This window comes from Pagrus pagrus (genome assembly GCF_965226575.1).
Source record: "Pagrus pagrus genome assembly, chromosome: 10".
Classification (NCBI taxonomy): Eukaryota; Metazoa; Chordata; class Actinopteri; order Spariformes; family Sparidae; genus Pagrus; species Pagrus pagrus.
Genome location: NC_140194.1, coordinates 14,290,459 through 14,311,281, shown reverse-complemented (window position 1 = coordinate 14,311,281; position 20,823 = coordinate 14,290,459). Strand labels below are relative to the sequence as shown.

General features: G+C 40.0%; 1 protein-coding gene across 3 annotated transcripts; it reads right to left on the bottom strand.

The window, feature by feature from the left end:
- Positions 1 to 78: 78 nt before the first annotated feature.
- Positions 79 to 20,363, bottom strand: LOC311263635 (solute carrier organic anion transporter family member 1C1-like). Of its 3 annotated transcripts, none has more exons than XM_084363831.1 (15): positions 20,181 to 20,363; positions 15,371 to 15,534; positions 10,330 to 10,471; positions 9,754 to 9,886; positions 9,480 to 9,601; positions 9,243 to 9,389; positions 6,033 to 6,131; positions 5,461 to 5,709; positions 4,014 to 4,178; positions 3,201 to 3,396; positions 2,792 to 2,957; positions 2,390 to 2,574; positions 1,267 to 1,331; positions 904 to 1,021; positions 79 to 602 (listed from the first exon to the last, which is right to left on the bottom strand). In XM_084363831.1, exons 2-15 carry the CDS (start codon positions 15,464 to 15,466, stop codon positions 377 to 379), a joined length of 2,109 nt encoding a protein of 702 aa, XP_084219957.1. In that variant the 5' UTR covers positions 15,467 to 15,534; positions 20,181 to 20,363; the 3' UTR covers positions 79 to 376. The 3 variants fall into 3 exon arrangements, with proteins under 3 accessions (XP_084219957.1, XP_084219958.1, XP_084219959.1); XM_084363832.1 differs by having other exon boundaries at positions 15,371 to 15,531; XM_084363833.1 differs by lacking the exons at positions 10,330 to 10,471; positions 15,371 to 15,534; positions 20,181 to 20,363 and having other exon boundaries at positions 9,480 to 9,624; positions 9,754 to 9,861.
- Between the last annotated feature and the right edge of the window lie 460 nt (positions 20,364 to 20,823).

Genomic DNA, 20,823 nt, shown 5'->3' with positions numbered 1-20,823 from the left:
ACCCAAAACTGGCATGATGGCGTTAAATCATCTAACTCAGGCACCTTAACATATGATGAATCCAAAAAAAAAAAAAAATCAATTTTATGAAGTTTAATCATAAAAACCAACATAGAAAATACATCACAATTACATTCTTGTTTCTACAAAAGTCTTCATTAAAAACAAAAACACATTAATGTATTTTTTTACATTCCAGCATAGTTGCTTTTTTTAAAATGACTCTTATTTCAGGTATCGTACAGTCCATCTACACAAATCCTGTACAAATATATACTCTGTGTGCTATCAAAAGTGTGCACAGTGTGTGTGTTCCTCTATACATCTGATAGTGCTCCATGAACCTGTGTCAGAAGACAAGAGGTTGTGCTGAGGCTCACAAGCGAGTCTCTCTGTCAGGATTGCAGTCCGAGGTCGGTATAAACTCCTCACAGTGGACGGAGCTGTTCTCCTCTTTCCTTAGCGTCTCCAGCTCTGCACTGCCATTGGTCAGAGCGTATTTCTCCTCCCTCTTTACATGTCTTTTGAGTAGAGCAAAGCCTGAAATACAAAGGAGGAAGGAGACCGTCCTCAAACCTAGTGTAAGGCCCAGGTACACGATCCTGTAAGACGAAGAAAGCTTTATTGTGAGGGGACACACTGGGAAAGAGTCGAGCTACAAGTCCCTGAGGGTGAGTCTCATTTCCTGTCTCAAGTTTTAATAATCAGAAATGTTTGTTCCACCAGTCATTAACCACCACCAACAGCAATATTGTCTCTCTCATCAATCTAATCATTGTGTTAATAAGAATTACAGCCTGCATGCTCATAGACCTTCTGTCTTGTTTTCAAAGTGAATTTTAAGACAGCCTATGGGGTATCATATATGGAGTTTCATAACAAAAGCCCTCCAGATTGAATTACCTGTAAGCTGAGGTGTTATATATCCTGCATGCTCCTCTTCCTCCACACATCTTGTATCCCCATCTGAGACATGTTGTGTCAATTATGGCTCCAAAGTATATAGGGGCAGGTATTCCAGCTGTTGCAGGATTTAAAAAAGACTTGTTAGTTCAAACAAAGAGCAAATAAAGGTTTGCTATTCATGCTATTTAATGGAAAAGAGGTGCCTCAAATATTCACATATCAAGAAATTGTTTCCATACGTACTTCTGCTCTCTCCAACATATAGTAAAGTGAATGTTAGCTCTTAAGAGATTTCTGCGCACCTGATATAATCATACTGCGTAGTCTGAAATGTAATGAACAGAAGAAGATGGTTCTCACCGAGGGTGCGTGTGGCCAGCGTGTGGATTCCCAGAGCAAGTGACTTCAGCTCAGGCTTAATGCACCTATAGAGAAAAGGCTGAGGTGTTAAAGAGGAACCTGCAACACTGAAAGGTAGACACTATACACGACAAATGAACATTACATTGATAAGATACTTTAAGGTCAGAAACAGCAGGTGGAAACATTGTTTTGTTGTACTGTACATGGGTCAATTTTCAGGATTTCGGGCTATTTGTCTTCCATAACATGTCCTCTTTCAGACTAGGAGCTTCTTTTAGTTCAGATTTCTGTTCTGGAAATGTATGCAAATGAGCACATATTAAATTAGACAATGTATCATAGCATATTTAAACATAACATTTCAGAAAATAAGTACAAATAATTGTCTTAATGTATTTCAACTGGGGAAGTTTCATGGTGATATATATGAGTTTAAATAGTTAGCCTATTTACCTGTGATGTCTTATTCTTTGTCTAAAAATGTAATTTTACGATAAATAAAACTCTCAAAATGAGTTTTTTTACTCGTACTCTGTGCCAGAAATCTCCACGTCAGTACTCACTTACATTTCCAGTTTTATTTCTGTCTACATCCTGAAGGTTTTAACAGAGGGATTTGTTTTGCATCATTCATAGCCTGATTTATATAACAATTTATTCCTAAGAACATGGCAAAATTGTTTTTTTTTATAGCTGTTATGACAGTTTTATAATTTATGGAGTGCTAAAATTCCCTCTGTAATAAGATTTGGCTCTAATATGTCAACAAAATGAAACAAGAGATTTGGCTTTATTCAGTGTTCAGACTTCTCTTCGGGAAATTGTGTGCTAATTAGCACATATTTCAAAACAAAACATTTCACAAACTTGTAAAACAGAAAAAGGGTCTTAATGAAAGTAATCAACTGGTGACAAATGTTTATATTTGTTTAATTTTGTTTAACCCTTTTCATCTGTAGTTTCTTGAATTTCGGACAGTTTTAGTAAATATCTTCTCTGGTGATTCTGTATCATACGAAAGTTGAGAGCAGGAAGTGTAAAATGCCCAAGAACGACAAGATGATGTATTGCTTCTTCAATAGTAAGACACACGTGAGTCTGCAAGGGGGTTTCGACGGACCTGACAAGCAGCACAAAGCCAGGTGTTCCTCCCAGAGATATGATGAAGGAGCTGAGGACGGACAGAGCCAGGAAGTAAGGAAAGATTTTGTCACAGCTGTCTCTGCGCGGACACTGGCCCAGGGTGGCTGTCAGGTTGCCTGGTTGTGTATCAGCCAGCGCTACACACCTGCAATTGTTAAACACCTGATGAAGAAGAAAACAAAGAAGAAAAATATAAGGAAAACAAAGAGGAAAACAATACGTTTATCAATGACAAATGAGCTGCAGCACAGCAGGAAACACTTGTATGATATGAATGACAGAGCTTGAGGCTTAAGGCAAAATATGATGCTGTGTTACTAAGTGAACTGTTATACTGAGAAATATGAGTGTGTCATGACGTCAGTGGCGTGTGTCTGACCGTATTTCTGCCAGAGCCAGTGGCGGAGGCGCATCCCGCCAAGCACGGGGACGCGTAGGTGATCCCGTTCTCTCCACACACTGGATCCCACTCCCTTCTCGAGCACAAGCAACCCGAGTTACAGTCGGAGAAGAGAGACGGCTCCTGAGAAGGCAAGCCTTGCACTCTGTATGTGACAACATGAAGAAAATGCATATATTATTGACAGCTTGTTGCAACATTGATCAAATGAGGAGCCACAATCATCTCAGTGCATGGAATATAAAAATAGAGACAAGGAAAGGCAACGTTAAATAAACCGTGGAAAGTGTGTTTAGCTGTATGATTAATTGTAGGATTTCCTAAACCTAGCGCCTTCTATTACCTACTCCACTGAGACATGTGGGAAATATATCCAGACATCACATACCTGGTGTATGAAACTGTGATGCCTGCAACCTTGGAGTTCTCACAGCCCATAGCTAAGAAAAAGAGCGACAGGAAGTAGCCCAGCAGGGAGGTCCCAAAGGCAAACTTAGCTGCTCCCATGATACCCAGCTTGTACCTCTTCATGATGACCCCTCCGGAGAACATCCCCAGAGCCACAGCCGGGATGTTGATCATGCCTAACCAAACGGCAGAATACAACAGATTCTTATCGGGGGGGAAAAAGAGGGACAGGCCACTTTAGGCAGCAACAACGCTCCCCGACTGGGATTAAAGTCAGAACTCTCTCATTCATATTTCATGTGAAGTGAACTGAAGTCAAGTTGTGAAAGATGAAAATGACTTTTGATGGCTGAGAGGATATGGGATGCATTTCTCATCATCCAGCACCGTCTTTGCTCACTCAGTTATATGGATTCAAAGAGCTGTGCTGTGTTACTCTGTCTCCAATTCCATCAGGCTTGGTAGCAATTAATCTGTGTGCTTTTTAAAAAATCAATGGTTGTCATTACAGGACGTCCGACGACTGAGGGAAGCCTGGTTGTCATTTTGAAGCTGCAGCGTTTACTTAAGAGGGATGTGGGAGTTGAAGCATAAAAAATTCATCAAAAGCTGGCTCATGAAACACTTATGATGACTGTGTGGCTCACATCACTTTGCATTCTTAAATACTTTCCTTTCAGAGAGGCAGCACAGGTTTTGAACAAGCTTGTTCGTCATCTTAAAAGATAAAATGACCCAAGAAAAATCATCCAAACAAGGTAAACAGTATAAATTATCAAAATCCTCTGCTTACCCATGAGAAAATTGGCTTTTGATGCCGACTGGCCGTAGTGTTGCTCAATGTATTTAGGTTTGTAGGTGACCATCCCGATGAGGGAGTTGAACTGAATGATGGTCACGCATAAGTAGATGATGTACACAGGATTTCCAAGGAGACACTTCAGTGTGGGCAGGAACTCTGTGTGGGGAAGTTTATAAATACCACTTCAAACATGGGCTTTACCTCTTTCAACACATTATGAACATTTGTTGTTTGGTTCTCTTAATCTTTTCATAACTTACTGATTAATATTGCATTTATTACAAGGATTCGATGTTCAAAACTAGACCGACAAACATGTTTAAAATGACAAAACCCAACTGTGATTCTGAAAAGTATCACAAAGCAAAATTGTTTGTTAAAGGAGCCGCCCTCCTGATAAATCTGAACTCTGAAAAACATTTCAGAAACTAAAAGTTTAATGTATTTCATCTGGAGAGTTTCTTCTGTTCTGTCAAGTTTATAACTAAAGCTTTTAGTTTTGCTTTTAAAATTTGCCACGATACCTGCCACAGTGACATTACTGCACGCACGGAAACCATGAAAATGTCTGAAAGCAGCCTCTCAAATCATTCAAGCAGAGTACATGCATGTTGTGATCTCACCTACTGTATGTCGGCACATCTTACTACCTTATTAATGCGCTCTTTAGATAGCAGGAAAAACACAGCTCCATCGACCTATAGACCAGGTTTTTGTTGGTCAAAGGCACAATCGCTTTCTGCTGCCTCACAATAGCAATGCACCAACAATGCACATGACCACACCTGATTTTAAGACCTACACACCCATGAGCTCTCAGATGGGAGTGCTCCCTACACAATGTGAGTGCTGGGCATATGGTAGGGCCCACTGTCTGCGTATCGTTTCAAATTGAGTGTCAAAAAGACTGAGCAAATCATCACATTCTGTTTTATTTATGCTTTCCACAGCATCCTAACTTTTTTTTGAATCAGGCTTGTATAACCGCTGACAAAATTGTTCTTGGATCTGAGGACAATTTAAATTCGTGAGAAGAAATAAAGCTTCTTGCAGCTTGCAGTTGTGGTAGAAATCTGAGAAAACGATCAATCAGTCAATAAAGGATAAAATGTTGCAAAAGACACTGGTGAAGGGAAAGTTGTAACATCCCTTACACAGTGTCATGACTGCATGTGAGGTCTGATAGGAAGTGATTGCCCACACACTGAATCTGTTAAATATGCATTCTGTCCCCAGGGACAAGGATGGAAATAGAAACAGGGCGCTGGGCTCAAAAGTGGCACGCCGCAGCTGCATGTTTACAATAGGAAACAATCAGGAAACAATCAAGTCGAGCTGACACTCGCTCGTGTCGCAGATTCCACTGAATGCATACAGATTAGGAAGCCAAAACTCAATATTCAGTGCAATATAAAACTTAATGTGACTATATTCAAACCTTTGGCCATCTGATGTAAATTAGCAGGCTCCTCAGGTCTGAATTTGTGCTCCATGGTTGGAGAATCTTTGATGAACCTGGTTTGCTCTGGAGTGCAGCTGGTATCGTGTTTATCCAAGGGCATGGGCAGCGATTTAGGCAGGAACCAGAACGGAACAGCAGACATGAGGGTGATGGTACCAGCGATGAGGTAGCCCAGCCACCATGCCCCCACCCAGCGGGAATCATCAGGGGCTATAGTCACCGTTTCTGTATAGAGAGCATGTGGGTACATTTTGTTTCATTTGATTATCATTTACTATGGTCACAGTGGAGCATAGTAACATGGAAAGGTTTACAACAGCTTCAGATCATACCGTGTCACTAGATTCAATCTGCCCTTATTCATTTCCTTTTGGCAGGTGTTATGTTTTACGCACCTTTAACACTGTCATGTACAACAAAAATTATATAGATCCAACTCTCTACAGAGGAATGTGAGTGCATTTCTGCAGCGTGAACAATCAATTTGTCAAGCACAACACAGTCATCCAGTCAGTCATAATTCATCAGTCAGATGACAGCTTACTCACCCATGTCCACATAGCCAATGTCAACGTAGATCTTGGCACACAGCGACCCCAGTAGGTATCCAAAGACAGGACCAATAACTGATATGGTTTGGACACATCCTAGAATAAACAACAAAGAATCAGATTTTAACTTTAACCACATTCAACACCTACTAATATAATATCTTGTCTTTTGTCTCAAGTCAGCAATGCTTTATTTCATCTTGAAAAAAGACATATACATCTCGTATCTTCCCGTGGGTAGGGTGGCTGATGGGGTGCGTGAGTTCCGACGTCTATGACCGGCTTTCTTTATTTCAGTTGTGGTGTCAGAATTTAACACAAATATTTGTGCTTTCTATTCCTTATATTTTCTACAACAGGCTTATAGAAAGAAGAACGACGCCACGTCATGTCAGACAGTTTTCTCTAGCTTTATTAAAATACATAATCAGCAGCTTCACAGTAGTCGGATATACAGAAGGTTATTTAAAGCGGACTGAGTCCCTGAAGCAGTCTCCCTGCAGGAGGAGATCCCTTGGCCAAGTGATCAATGTATTTGTTGCAGACCTCTTTGCTGTCCTCAGCGCGCGGGGGTGGGGGTGGGGGCGCTGGCGTAGCAAGCTTTTCAAAAGTGTGGGGGATGGATGTGGTCTTTCCAGTTAAGCAACTTGTTCCAGATGCCTTAACATTTGCATTCCCCCATACTGAGGAATGTGTGTAGGGGACGAGAAGTAAGCACCATCCAGGATGTGTCCATCCTGCATTCGGAGGTGGAGAAGCTCATTAAGCTGTGTCTGGCCCTGCCAATGGCCGCGTTTCTCAGATTCGTTAAGGAGCTCTTAAGTGCTAAGATCTTCTTAGGAGCGCTCTTAAGAACGCTGTGAAAGAAGGATGTGTTTTCCAGAGTCGCTCTTAGTTTAAGAAGATCTTTCACTAAGAAGGAAATGTAAGATCGAGCTGACCCACTCTTAACAGCCTTCTTAGCGACCAAATGCTCAGTGATCAAGCCGCGTCAGGGAAATTTACATCCTCCACTTTTCGAAATAATAAAACAATGCTCAATGTTGAAATGCGCTCATAGCTGCGGACCACTGGCGCAAGAAACATAGGCTAATAGAAGAAGAAGAAAAAACCTTGTTATTGAATTACACGTTTAAGTTTTCCACACATATCTGCATATGAGTTTATAGTAGGCTGCTACACATAAAAATACAACAACCCTGTGGCATTTCACAGATATCAAGGAAACAGATGTAATTAAACTCAACTGAACCTCATCCAGAGAGGCTTCACCTGCTACTCTACAGTATATAAATGCGTTGCCAAAGTCCGCGCGTGTGAGAAACGATGGCTACAATACAGCACATTCTCGCTGCGAACCAACAGCGTCGCCGTGCGCGAAGCCAGACGGTTTACATAAATGCATACGTGCGTCAGCACTTCTCCCCACTGGACGTGCTGTCAGACCGGGCTGTCCAGGCAAAGTACCGGCTGCCCCGTGCGGAGATCCAACGGCTGATTACTCTGTCCCCACACATCCAGAGAGCAACTCGCTGTAATTTTTGCCCTCAGCCCGGAGGTGCAGCTCCTGGCTGCGCTGCGTTTTTACGCAGTGGGGAGCTTCCTGGAGTTTCATTTTCTTAACAATAAAGATGCCGTGTTCGTCATCATCATAATGATGATGATGATGAGAAAAGAAAACACATTAACTAAAGTTACAGCCTAAACTGAGATTCGAACTCACACTAGCGGCAGATTCTGCTTTCTGAGGGAGCTGCTCTACCGGGGGAGCTATACGTCAGTCATAACACACACTAGCGTCTGGACATACGTGCTGCTGTCGTGTCTTCAAACTAAAAGATGATCTTTATACATTTCTTCGTTGAGTAAAAATCCTCTCTGAATTATGGAACTGATAAGAATCATTTCTTAAATGCTTGTATGGACGTAGAAAATTCTGTAGGCTGTGCGTAATTGTTTCTGCCTCTGCTTATTAGCCGTGGCTGCAGCGAGCGAGCAAGCGAAATCACAACCTCAGATGTCTTTAGGGTATCAGATATTTTTATTGGCTATTCTTATATTTAAGCAACATCCAGTCAGGCCGTGATATAGGCTCACGGGGGCGGACTGGGACAATAATTCAGGTCGGCAATTTTACCAGTAAACAAATGTTCCTTAAAAAACGACTAATGTAGTTTAGCTCTACTGTAAAACAAAGAAAGCACAAGTGATTATCCAAGGTCACCCAGATAACTGAGGTGTCCCACCGCTGTGAAACAATCAGTCTGAATCAATCTGATACGGTTTAGCAGTCCCCCTCTCCATTCACTCTACCTGTAGCCTAAAACAGCGCCACTCTCCATTGCAGCTACATTGTGGTCAAATGTGGAATTGTCCCAAAATCGTTTGAGCTGCAATTCAGTACTATGCTTCCACCTAGTGGCTACAGTTGTCACTGACATTTCACGCGTTGCGTGAATCTCGCTCCCCGCGAGTGAAATGGCCACTTTGAAGTAGTACCTACTGTAATGCTCATTTTCACATTCAGAATTTTATTTTGGGTTACTACTAGAATAGCCTTACATGCTTCAATGCTCAATAAACACATCCGTTTTACAGTACTGTCCAGCGTAGCAGCACTGTATTCCCCCTCTCTCTGAAACACTCTGTTCTAGCTCCTGTCTCAAGGTCAGCCCGCACACACCTGAGCAAGCACCACTGACAACAAAAAAGCAGCTTCGCTAAATTAATTCTTACCTGCAAAACTAGCTGCTAGGCATAAATTATGCAAATGTGTGACTCTGTGACGTAGCGTGATCACGGAATCGAAGGCGATACTACTGAAGGGGAGTGGTGTTTTCTGTGGGAGAGAGGAGCTTCTGTTTTTGTTTTTTTTGCAGCCTTTGACCTTTTACATGCACAAGAACCTACACAAAACACTGAAGGAAAGAAAAAAAACTGAGAGAGCATAATGTGTCTCCTTTAAGATGTATTTTTATTTGTCTTCTGGCAAAAGCCTGCATTTATTAAACATGTAGTCAGAGGGAGGGATCCACCAAAGCCCAATTAATCATGATATAAACATACATATTGGCTGACGGTCTACTTTGCATGAGTCATTCACACTGACACTACACTTTTTAGCATTCACCTTAGACAATATTCAAAGCGACTGTCTTGTTGCAACGTGCAAAGCTGCTAAGATAGGCTGTAAGTAAGGTACATTACCAATGTAGAGCGCAGCATTCTCGGATTGTGCATAATCGTCAATGTAAGAGATTCCCAGAGGCTGTACAGGAGTCTCTCCGATCCCACGCAGAATGTTTCCCAAAAACACATAGATCCACATCGAAACACCAGACTCTCGCTCACAGCCTAGAGTTCAAAATTAAATAGTGAGATGGGATTAGACTTTATGAATCAAACCTTCAAGGCATTAACAACATACACTGCTCCTAATCTCACCTCTGGAGGGCAGTATAGAGGGTCTGTCACTTGCCCTGGTGGACTCAGGTGAGCTTTCTGGACACGGAGAGAGGCTATTGGTTGAATTCACTGACGGTCTGACTGATGTTTCGATCTTATAGCTGCGTACAAAATACCAATGTGACTGTTAAACAAGGGAAGGGAGAAAGCATCAGGTATTGTTAGATATTCACAATGTGAAGCACAAATACATACATTAGAAAGTACAGTTCTCAACTGCAATGCATGCACATATACACAAGACTCTGCTTACCGGCCAATGATGAAATGAGGCATGGCGATCAAAAAGGTCCCGAAAGACATCACTACACATCCAATTGCTATGATCTTTGGTCGGTGGAGTTTGGCACCGAAATAGCTCACAAAGGCAATCACCAATAAATTCCCTACAGGGTTGAGATGATCAGAAGAGAAGAGATGGAGATGAGACATTAAAAGGCATTAAATATAAGGTAAGTCACCAAATCACTGTGAAGTGATTATAGATCTGTATCAATATTCATATTTATCTGAGGCATGATTATGCAATATTGCAACATCTTCATTCAGTGTCCCCGGTCTGTTGAGCAACTGCACAATAATACAAAGTCCATCTATTTCCTAGACCTACAAGCTGCCACTTCAAAGGATTTTTCGCTCATTAAGAGACAATTAGGAATGCCGGTCGTGACCAGTGTGTATTCAACGCTCAAAGAGGACGGATAGATGCTAGAGTGTCAAGCTCGATGACATGCTGAGGACATACTTGGCTTACCTGCATTAGTATCTAAATGCTACAAAAACATGTTGCACAAGAGAGACATGATCAAAATGGCATTGAGAAACTCACCTATTTCAAAGCTCCCGTCTATGACGCCGATCAAGTAACTGGGGATGTCAAATCGCCTCTCTAGTTGTGTAATTGTGCTCTTCATGTAGCTGCCAGATAAAGCCTTGGCAAAGTAGGCAAAGGACAAGGCGGCAAGAAACATCTACAGAAACACAGGAAGAGAAGACTTCAACAGATCATATCAACCTGTATTATTATTCTTTTTATCGTATTATTAATATTAATTGAGTTAGTATCCCCGGCGCTGCAGTTCAAATATCGTCGTTTGAAAGGGGAACATAAGGGGTTAAGTAAGTAAAACAAAACAGAGAATAAAAAGCACATATCACTGAGCTCTAGCTTGTGATGTGTGTATTTGCAGTGCAGATGTGTCTTTGTCAAAGGAAAGCAATGTGCTGTTAAAGTTTTGGCCAGAGAGTGTTACTGAGCACCCTCCTCCTTTTGTTAAGCCACCTGTGGACACTGACAGTCAGCAACAAAGGGAGGATTAGAGGCAAGGCAAGGCAAGGTTGATAGAGAAGCCAATCCCACTAGGACGCAGACACATCCACTGCACTATGAGCTGACAGGCTGACCGACAGGCAGCGTAATAGGAAACAGGTGAGAGCCTGAACTCTCAGGGATGAAAATAGCCTGACCTCAGAAGAGACGTACACGCATACATGCATTTGAAAGCAACTGTGAAATCACAAACTTTGTGACGTTGATTGTATTATTTTTATGAATAACTTATTTTAAATATAAATTGATGCTAGTTCTGCAAAATCTCAAAATGTCTTTCATAATGTAAAAAGAAACACATTTCCATTTACAAATGAGTTTTCATAAGCTCAGCAGTCAGTACATAGACAAAAGATCTCAAGGTTAATATGGAGGACTGAAACTGCCAAAAATAAATAAATAGAAGAATAAATAAACAGCTAAATGAATGAATTAATATGCAATTAAATGCACCAAAAATAAATTGTATTAACCAATTAGATTAATTAATCAAATTCATTAATCAAAAGTAAACATTAATTAATTTATAAAATGTGACATAAATTGATATTTCTGCTTCAATTTGCCACTTTTCACTTTTATATGAATTCTATTTATTTACTTTCCTCTTTCATTTCCCATTTAATTGATGAATTAATCTTTTTTTTAAAGTTGTATTTATTTCTGTATTCTCCAATTTAATTAATGCCTGCGTTTATTTTTAACTTACTTTTAAAAATGTGAATTTAGTGGCATATTAATGTATTTATTGAACCACTTATCTATGTATAATCTATGTATCTAGTATAAAATAAAATAAGAGGTAGTAAGTATTAATGTATGGCCCATCATGTATCGTCATGTTCATTAATATTTTTAAACTAATAAAATATTCTGTTGAATAATGTTAAGGCGCTCTCTCAAGGCCAAATGTGGAAAATGTATTCAAAGTTGTGTTGCAATCAATAACTGTCTTTATACAGTATAGTGACAAATGAAAGTCACAAATTTTTTGTGACATATCCATCTTTATTGTCTGACCAACAGTTACAACCCAAAAGTATAATATAACTTACTGTCATAGAACACACATAAAAAACATACAATAACATACGCAAATATACCTTTTAGATGCTGGAGTCAGTGACTTTTGGCCTCATTTGCTAAATTGATTAATTGAAGGGTGATTAATGAATCCACTTACTGTTTCAGATGTAATACACAGTACAACAGTTTGATGTTTCTTACTGGTTTCTACAGCAGCACAGTATTTTTACATTTTTACTGTAATCTTCCCTGATACTGAAAAAGTGTTGATTTGTCAGTTGAGCAGATTTCTCTGGTGAGGGTAAAATTCATGTCCAGTTACACACATGCAGTAGTTTGGTGCCATTCTTTCAGATGGTGGTCCCAAGTGTAAACACAAATGCCTTGCTTTGCTTTCAGGAAACCACATATGCTATTGTCTCTCTGATGCCAGCATATTAGAAATTACAAATAAGAAGAAGTAGATCCTGAACAACATAATGTAACGAACTTCACAACCTGAGCTGGGCTTAGTCTGTGTCGAGAGTGGCCTTAGAAAACCAGCGTTCTTAGGGAATTCCAAGTGAGTCTTGTAGTAGCACAAGGTGGAGCTTTAGGTCATGTGAAATGTAACCCCATTGTCTTTGACCCGAAGCTCGTTGAATCAGAAAGAACAAGAAGTTTAATCTTTCTCTGCAGCAGTAGTCTCCCTTAACATGGAGTTTTTCAGAGCAGGAAGAAGAAAGATTCTCAAATCTGTGAGGAGCTAATCAGTGGCAGACTCCGGCTGGCTAAGGGGCAGGGGCAAAAAACAAAACAAAAAAAGGCACCAGCTGCATGCTGTGAGCACCAACATGCAAAAAGTCATGACGCATCTTTGGTGAAACAGTTCCAAACCCAGTTTTGCTTTATTTTGTGACTCAGATTTAAAGCACAACCACTGAGGCCAAATCATTTTCTGGCGTGTGGGGCAGCCTATATATCACTGCATCATGCTTTCTCTCATTCTCATTTTACCCTCAAGTCACAAAAGACTAATACATAAATTGGAAAAATAATCTTGTTGACATGCTCCATGTATTCACACTCAGTATGCAACATTTGACCTATCGGATGTATCCCCAGCTGCCCTCAGATTAATTGATTTCAATTTGGTGCCAACTGCGAGGTTAGCTAGCATGATGGCTGAGGAAGATGAGAAGCGCTTAAATAAACACTTCAGTATTTGTTTATTTATCGCAAGCCATATTGTCATCACGATGTTAAAGGCACAATATCTCATTTCTGCCACTTGATGTCTCTTTGCCAAGTGTTGTGTTGGCAGGGCCAAGTGGAGCGGCAGGGCAGAGCCGCTGCCCAACTTGCCCAGAGCTGGCCAGCTCTGAAAGAGAAAGAGGGGAGCAATAAACATCCAGAGTTAGATTGGAACCATTTACCGACGGGAGAAGAGCTCAGAGATTTTTTTAAAAAGTTAAAAAGTGGATTTATCTTCACTCCTGTTTATTAACCTGACTGCAGCAGTGATCTGCAGAGGTGACTTTAATTGTCGGGTGTTTATGTTCTGTAATGCTGATGGCTGGAGGGGAAATGTATTTTATTTCATGAATTTTGAAATTATTTTGTGTTGCATTGTCTTTTGTTTTTAAATTGGATTCACTTCTAATTTGACATTCGTCTGAGCTGCTTTTTAACTTTGTTTTAGAAGGAAATTATAAACATATAAAGTCCTCAAGAGCTCTTGCTACAAAATAATGTCCTTACTTTTAGCTGTCACAATGTGGTTTTTCCAAAATTATTTGTTTATATTTTGTTTTAAGGACATATTGAGGAAATAAAATATATTAAATAAAATTACTTTGATATAGTAGTTATCACCTGTGAAATTCCACTGATGAGAAATATATTTTTATTTTCTTGGTGATACAAGTGTAATTCCTTGTTATTATATGCACAAAATCTTGTATAGTTCATGACATCCTTTACTTTTGAAAAAAAAACCCAAAAAACTGTACAAATCTTAGAAGTAAAACACTGGAAAGAGATTAAAAAAAAATCACTACCCCTATCTCACAATATTTACCTGAGGTTGAATACATGTAGGACAATCCTAATGCGGGCTTGACAAACTTGAAATTAATTAGACAAAAAACACCTTCTCTTGATTGCCAAGTGAATGCTGCATCAAAGCACCACACTGAGAAGTTCATTGTAGGACACACACAGAAAGAAAACACACATGTACAAAAAGGCAGCATGACTGGAATTCCTTATAAGCATTTCACTAAGCAGCTTTTAAATGATTGTCCAATGTGCTTCTTAATCCAATAAAGAGGTACAGACCCTCCATTCTGACCTATTTTACTGAAGCACAAACTTTGTCTGAGGAATTTTTCACAACGACTTAATACCCAGTGCAAAGGGCACCGGGAGCTGCTGCATTCAACACCTTTCATGGTCATCAGCAAAGCCTACCAGAGACATGCAGCATGCTCGACTCACTTTCAGTGGGTGTTCATTCATTGATTTGCATCGATGTACACAGACACCATTTAGAGTGGTTATATTCAGCAAGTCATGCATACATAATTTCCTTATTAAATCACACGGCTGTGAAGAAGAGATGGAGATTTTCTTGAGTAACCGCAACTCCCCATACATTAACATCACATGTTAAGGATGTGAAATTAAAATGACTCTTCAATGGTCTTGAATTCATAGCTCACCGTAAAATGAATTAAAAATGAACCTAAGAATAAACAAAAAACAATCAAAAGTCAACATCTGACATTGTGAGGGTGTTGGTGTGTGTTGAGGAGCCATCACTGCCAGGTAGACCTTCAAAAAGAAGAAGAGGAAGGGTAAAATGATGCAGGACTACAGTTTGCAGAGTGGAGGAAAGAAGGTGAGCCAGAATGTAAATGTCAGTAAGGTAAAGGTCTCGCACCAAGTGGAGAACAATTTGGAAATGTATTTCTTCTTCTTGGGATCTGTTTGATCCATTTTCAGCAGAAAACTGAGGAGAGCAGAGAGCTTGAGCAAGCCTCTGGGTTGGGTTGCCAGGTACCAGGACACACACAACTCAAGCACAAACTGAGAAACACTTTGTGATTTGTATCACTATGAAATTGAGAGATTAACAGGGGAAAATACCAATCAGGAGCACAATGGGAGAAAGGGTTAAAATAGGGAAACTCCAGCAAAAATCAGGAATGTAGGCAGGTATGCTAAATACATCACAGTGCAGCAGAGACGCTTATAGCAATAGCCTAAAGCTTTTCCCCATATACATGAAACAGACACACAAGAGGGTGCATTCACCAAAATATGCACTGTGTCACTCTGTGTTCTCACGTATATATGGTCCCAGTCATTGGAGAGACATTTTTTGTTTCCCTCTTAACCAGTCAGATGACTTTTAATATGACAGACATGTGAGGCCTCAGGCTGAACACTTCAGCATGTTCTTATGAGTGTTCTAGTAGATGACACTGTTCCCATTGGCTTGTGTAACTGTTTTTTCCACACAGTATAGTACCTTCAGATTGGGGTGGCAGGAGTTCTTCACTGCGGAGGAGGTAGGTTTGTTGTCAAGCGTCCAGCTGCCAGCGGCTGAGTTGTCCATCTTCTTCATGGCAGCCTCCTAGGGTAACTTGCCTGAGCTGTTGGGTGGTTTACTATGGCTTCCCTCACTCACACCTGCTGGAAAGCATTCAGAATGAGAAATCTGTCAAACCCACTTTGCTCAACAACCATCGCTGCACTCAGACATCTTTTCATTATAGGCCTACAGTACATATTAAGATGAGCATGTTCCTTTTGGACTGAAGTAAGGTTAAACAACATAGAAGCACTCTGTACACTCTGTGCCAAGCAATATAAGAGACTGCTGCAGCTTCACTGATTTTACATTTAGGATGAAATCATGTGTAAAATCAACCCAGTCATGTGCACATCACACATAAATGCAAACACGTAATCCCATGAAATCTGATTGTCATTGTTGTAGTGTTTTAAAGGTGCAATATGTAAGAACTGAACACCTGTCCAGTTCAAAAGAAACAAGGGGCACATTTCTGGATGGCTAATGGCTAACTGCTGCTAACTATCGCAGCTAGTTAGCTCAGTTAGCCATGCAGCTAGCAGTCCAGATTGGGTGTTCGGTGAAATGGAGGATCATTGGTGTTTACACCGCTAGCACAAGAGCTTTAGACTGTGACACATCAGTACTAGCTGATTAGCATGCTAACTTCAGTAGATATCTTTGCAACACAATACATAGAGGCTGTAATGTGAGAAGTTTTATTCCTCAAATTCTGTTAATGATTTTAATTTCTGAATGTTACATATTGCCATGTCAATGCTTTGCAATCTTTATTGTTGTTGTTATTGGACTCACTGAGGTTATTTTAAAATAAATACATAATGTCTTGTTACTGGTCTTTTTATACAAAAGGGTTGATTTTCAACAGATGTCAATTAGCTCATAGCTAACTCTGATAATAAATAAATAAATATAGCCTAGCTTAATACAATGAAAAAAGGAAGGATGAATGCTAGCAGTTTGAATCAAGCATAGAGAACGCAACCAACCACGGCAACCAATTGCAGGCGGAGGAGGGCGGGTCTGGGAGGAACAATTAATAATGCGTTGAACATAGCTATTTTACTAGTCAGGCACATTTTCCCCGTTTCCCAGAAGAATAAAGTTAGCCGTTAACCATTTTACCATTACTCTCACTCTTTCTTTTCACACATCCTTCACCAATATCAAAATAATGGTAACACTTTCTTTGAAGACCACATCTATAGTGCGTTAAGTGAGCATTCATAATGAATTATAATGCAGCATAATGCTTTATGACTAGACTCATGGACACACATAATACTTGCATGTGATGCACCATATCAACAGTCATAAAACATTATAGATGTGACTGACAATGAATTATAAATATGAGTGTCTTATGGATGTTCTTGACTAGTTATAAACAAGAAATTGACTGATGGGGCTTAAAATACCTTATGTCTACCTATAATATGCTCCACACCTCAACAATTAACTGTACTAAGGACCCATTGCATGCTAGTGCACTGATTATATACCTCAACTAATGGAGTCAACTGACAATTTCAGTCTGTATAAATCCGTGTTTGTTGTCTCAGCTGTGGTTATTAGCTTTGTTTACTGTAAACATGTCAATCAAAAATCTTTGAATTACTGTTAGCGATAATTTCCTCTCAGCAGAAAACAATCCTGTAACCTTGGTGATGAAATCAATGACAACTTATTCAAGGACTATAAATGCTAATGACAGCAGTTTAAAAAAAAATGTAGTTTGCAAATAAATAAATAATTCAATGCAAGGCCAAGCATTTTATTTAAGCTATGACATGAGTGTAAATGACGATTCAAGACATGTAATTAATAACTCTTGATTGTATTCACACCAAGTTAAACATATAGATTAGTTATCAGCACACTATTGGGAAATACAAACAAGTTTTAAGCAGACTTAACAAGCAAATGGGCAGCTCAGTGACTACAGTAAGATGTGAGCTGTTGCATGAATAAGACAGTGGGAACGTGAATCAGAGTTGAAGGGAGGAGATTGGAGCCTACCTAGAGAAACTGCCAGCAAGTATTGATTTCTGATGAAGGTTCTCAGTAATCCGGGTCATAGTAATTCTAAGTGATGTATCGTAGACAACTGAAACAAGTCCAGTTGTCTACGATACAGCACTTAGAAGTATTGATTTCCAAAGTCATGTCTGAATATTAACTGATGTTGACAATCCAGATTAGGCAACATCCACCCACCTCTTGCGTGATCCATTATTTATACAAAAAGGTCTGTTTCCATTGGAATCGTTTCCGTAAGGTTGTCAGAGACTTACAGTACAAGCACTTTAAATGGACGTAACATTGATGATCTAAGTTGCCTCTAAGGATTAAGTTGCAGTCATTCCAGCCCTGTCGTGGAACTGGACTGATTCCAAAACTTCTGGCAAGTATGACTCGTTTACACACACAAACATGTAAATATAGGGCCCAGGTTGAACAATACCAGAATTCCCGTTTATCTAATTGACCAACTATGCCTGTATCTGGGCTATTATCAATGCAGAAGAACCACTCATTTTGATGTACATGCACTATGTTTAACATACAGGAAAACCTAATTATCTGTCATCACCATCATTTACCCCAAAATGCTACAATGACCTTCCTTTACTTCAGATGTACTGTAGAAAAACAGACACCAGACCAGAGGCATGTATCATACTGAAGAGATGAGTAATTAATAACATATTCTTTCAATTCTTAGAATGATGTCCTCAGTAGCAGTGGCGATACTAAGACATATTTAGAAATTGTGCAGTTTACTTTTAAGAGGAATGATAAAACTCAATAACAAGTGTGTAAAGAAAAATAAAGTAAGAATTCACTAATGACTGCAGTGGTATGACTGGGCTGTAAATGATTGGGTTTCATAATAAGTTTGGAGTGAACTACAAGTGAAATCTTTGTTTCATAGTAATGTCCTTTTTAGGATTCAAAAAAACATCTTTGGAGAGCGCTCTGACCGATAAAGTCACAGCAAACAGTTTAAGAAAAAACGTAGTGACATTTAACGACCAAGAAAAAGGGAGTTACTACAAAAAGATAACTGATATTTGCATTGAGTCTGTTCAGTCTGGTGCATGTGAATCATGACATGATAGAATCAGAGCAGAGGAAAGAAATGCAAAAAGCAAAGCCGCATTGCTGTTTAAAAGCCAGACTGCTTATTCAGAGACATGACAACTCCCTATGGATCCCTCCTTCATGCACCAAACCACACGGACAGACAGCTTTGAACCCTGCTAAAAGAAATGTAGCTGATGCCATAAGGGCTTTCATGTTCATCTAACCTTAATAGACATTCAGCAGAACAGACTTTTGGCACAACAAGACTGTAAACAATAATTGCCTCAGTGTCTCTCTTTTATGCATGAAAGAAGCTCTTAGTTTTAATAAAACTGACCTACCAATTAGGGATGCACATAGAAAGAAGAGCCATTCATCCATCTCATGTAATAAGACAGTGATGACTTAACTTTTTTACACAATCTTCTAAACTGCATCCCACAAGTATTTCATGTACCACTTACATCAGTTTGTTCTGAAGCTTGTATCTGATTGAGACAGGCAGTTAATGGGCTACATTCCCTGTATGTGCACAATTATACTGGCGTCCATCCAGAGACAGTATGGGATTCAGACAAGACTGCACAGTCAGGTCCATACAGGAGGGAGGGGAGAGTTCCCTGAAGGTGAGTGGATCATGGTGCTCAAACCATATTTAAAGGGGCACTATGTAGTTTTGGAGAAGAAATCCAAACTCAGAATTTTAATATTTACAACATTAATCAGGAAATAATACAAACTCAGTAATATCTATTTGTCAAGAACTGAATAAACCAGCTGTTCTCAGAGGACAACAAGGTCCCCAGAACACTGTTAGAAGCCAGAAAGGTGGCAGGGTCCACCAAATATAAGCAAAGTAAAACAGTATGACATTGTGTTGTCCTTCAAGAATGTGTTCATTTATTTTGTTTGGGCATAACAAATAAAAGATCTTTCTCGTCTGATTTAAATTTCTTCCCCAGAACTACATAATGTGCCTTTAATATTACTTAGCAGCTGCAGTTTGATCTAAAACTCTCAGTTTCTTCAGGACACAATGCACTGTTTTGCATGGCCTTCAAACATGTGGATGATAAAATGATAAAAGGTACCATATTATAACTTTCTATGTAAAAAGGGAAAAACATAGCCTGGAGCATTTAAAGGCAGGTCAACTGCCATAAAGTCAAATAAGACTTATTTCAAGGAGAGCCAAACTCTTGATGAAAACTAAGATTAATGTAAAAAAACAGGGAGTAAACTTTCACTTTTTTTTTTTTTGAGTTTTAAGTAATATCAGTGGGCTTTTTTCTCGCTTCCTATAACAAACGTGGCAACAATCACGTGATCTCTGTTGAATTATCGGCGTTAGGACGCCACATGCACTCGGGTTAATTCATCAATGCATAGATTGGGCCGCCAGATACGCGCTGTCTGTCTGGAGTCTGCACGCCCCCCTCCCCACCCCTGCTGCGTCCACGGACAGCTGTGCGCACTACACCCTTAAAGTGTAAAAGCGGTTATGAGTTAAATACGGCACATTTTCATTCTGTCAATGATCTGAAATCATAATCGCCGCAGCAGCCTCACTGGATCCTCTCCCTGACAAAACAAACAAAATGTACAGACAACAAAATCCGCATGATCTTTCCCAAAAAAGGAACATCATGACACTTACCCAACTCGGAGCTCAACCCTCCTCCTTCACGGCGTCTCTAACTTCTTATCGTAAAAACAAAAAATCGAGGCGGTGAGAATCCACTTGTTCCACAGACAGAGACGACCTTCCTCCCTACCAAGTCACCTGCTCATACTTGCACGCGCTCCTCGACAGGCAGCTGGAGAACAGTGTGTTTCAGTGGAGGCGACAGGGTGGATACTGAGCACCGCGCTCACAGTGAGGCACACGTGACGCGCCACACAGCTGAGGAAACTACTCGCCGCGGAGTATATCGCACCTTTTCACTGAGCTCTGGTGAGCTGTGACATGTCTCTGTCAAACACCTGCAGTGTGTCGGTAAACCCCCGCAACATGAAGCCCTGATTTAGATATCCGCGATTAATAATTAATCCATCAGACCTGGCAGAAGTAGGGGTGACCTGGGATGGTTGCAACACTGGAGTTCTCAGATTTTGACCTTTTGAAGTGTACCTTTAATTGTCCTCTACAGATAGCAATGTAGTAATGCAGCCTGGGGGAAGCTGAAACAGACCACAACACAAGATATGGATCTGAAGAAATGTATTATGCAAACTTCCTGTCTTAAAAGAGAGTAAAAACTAACATTATCAACAGAGTGTGAAGAAACAACAGCTCAGAT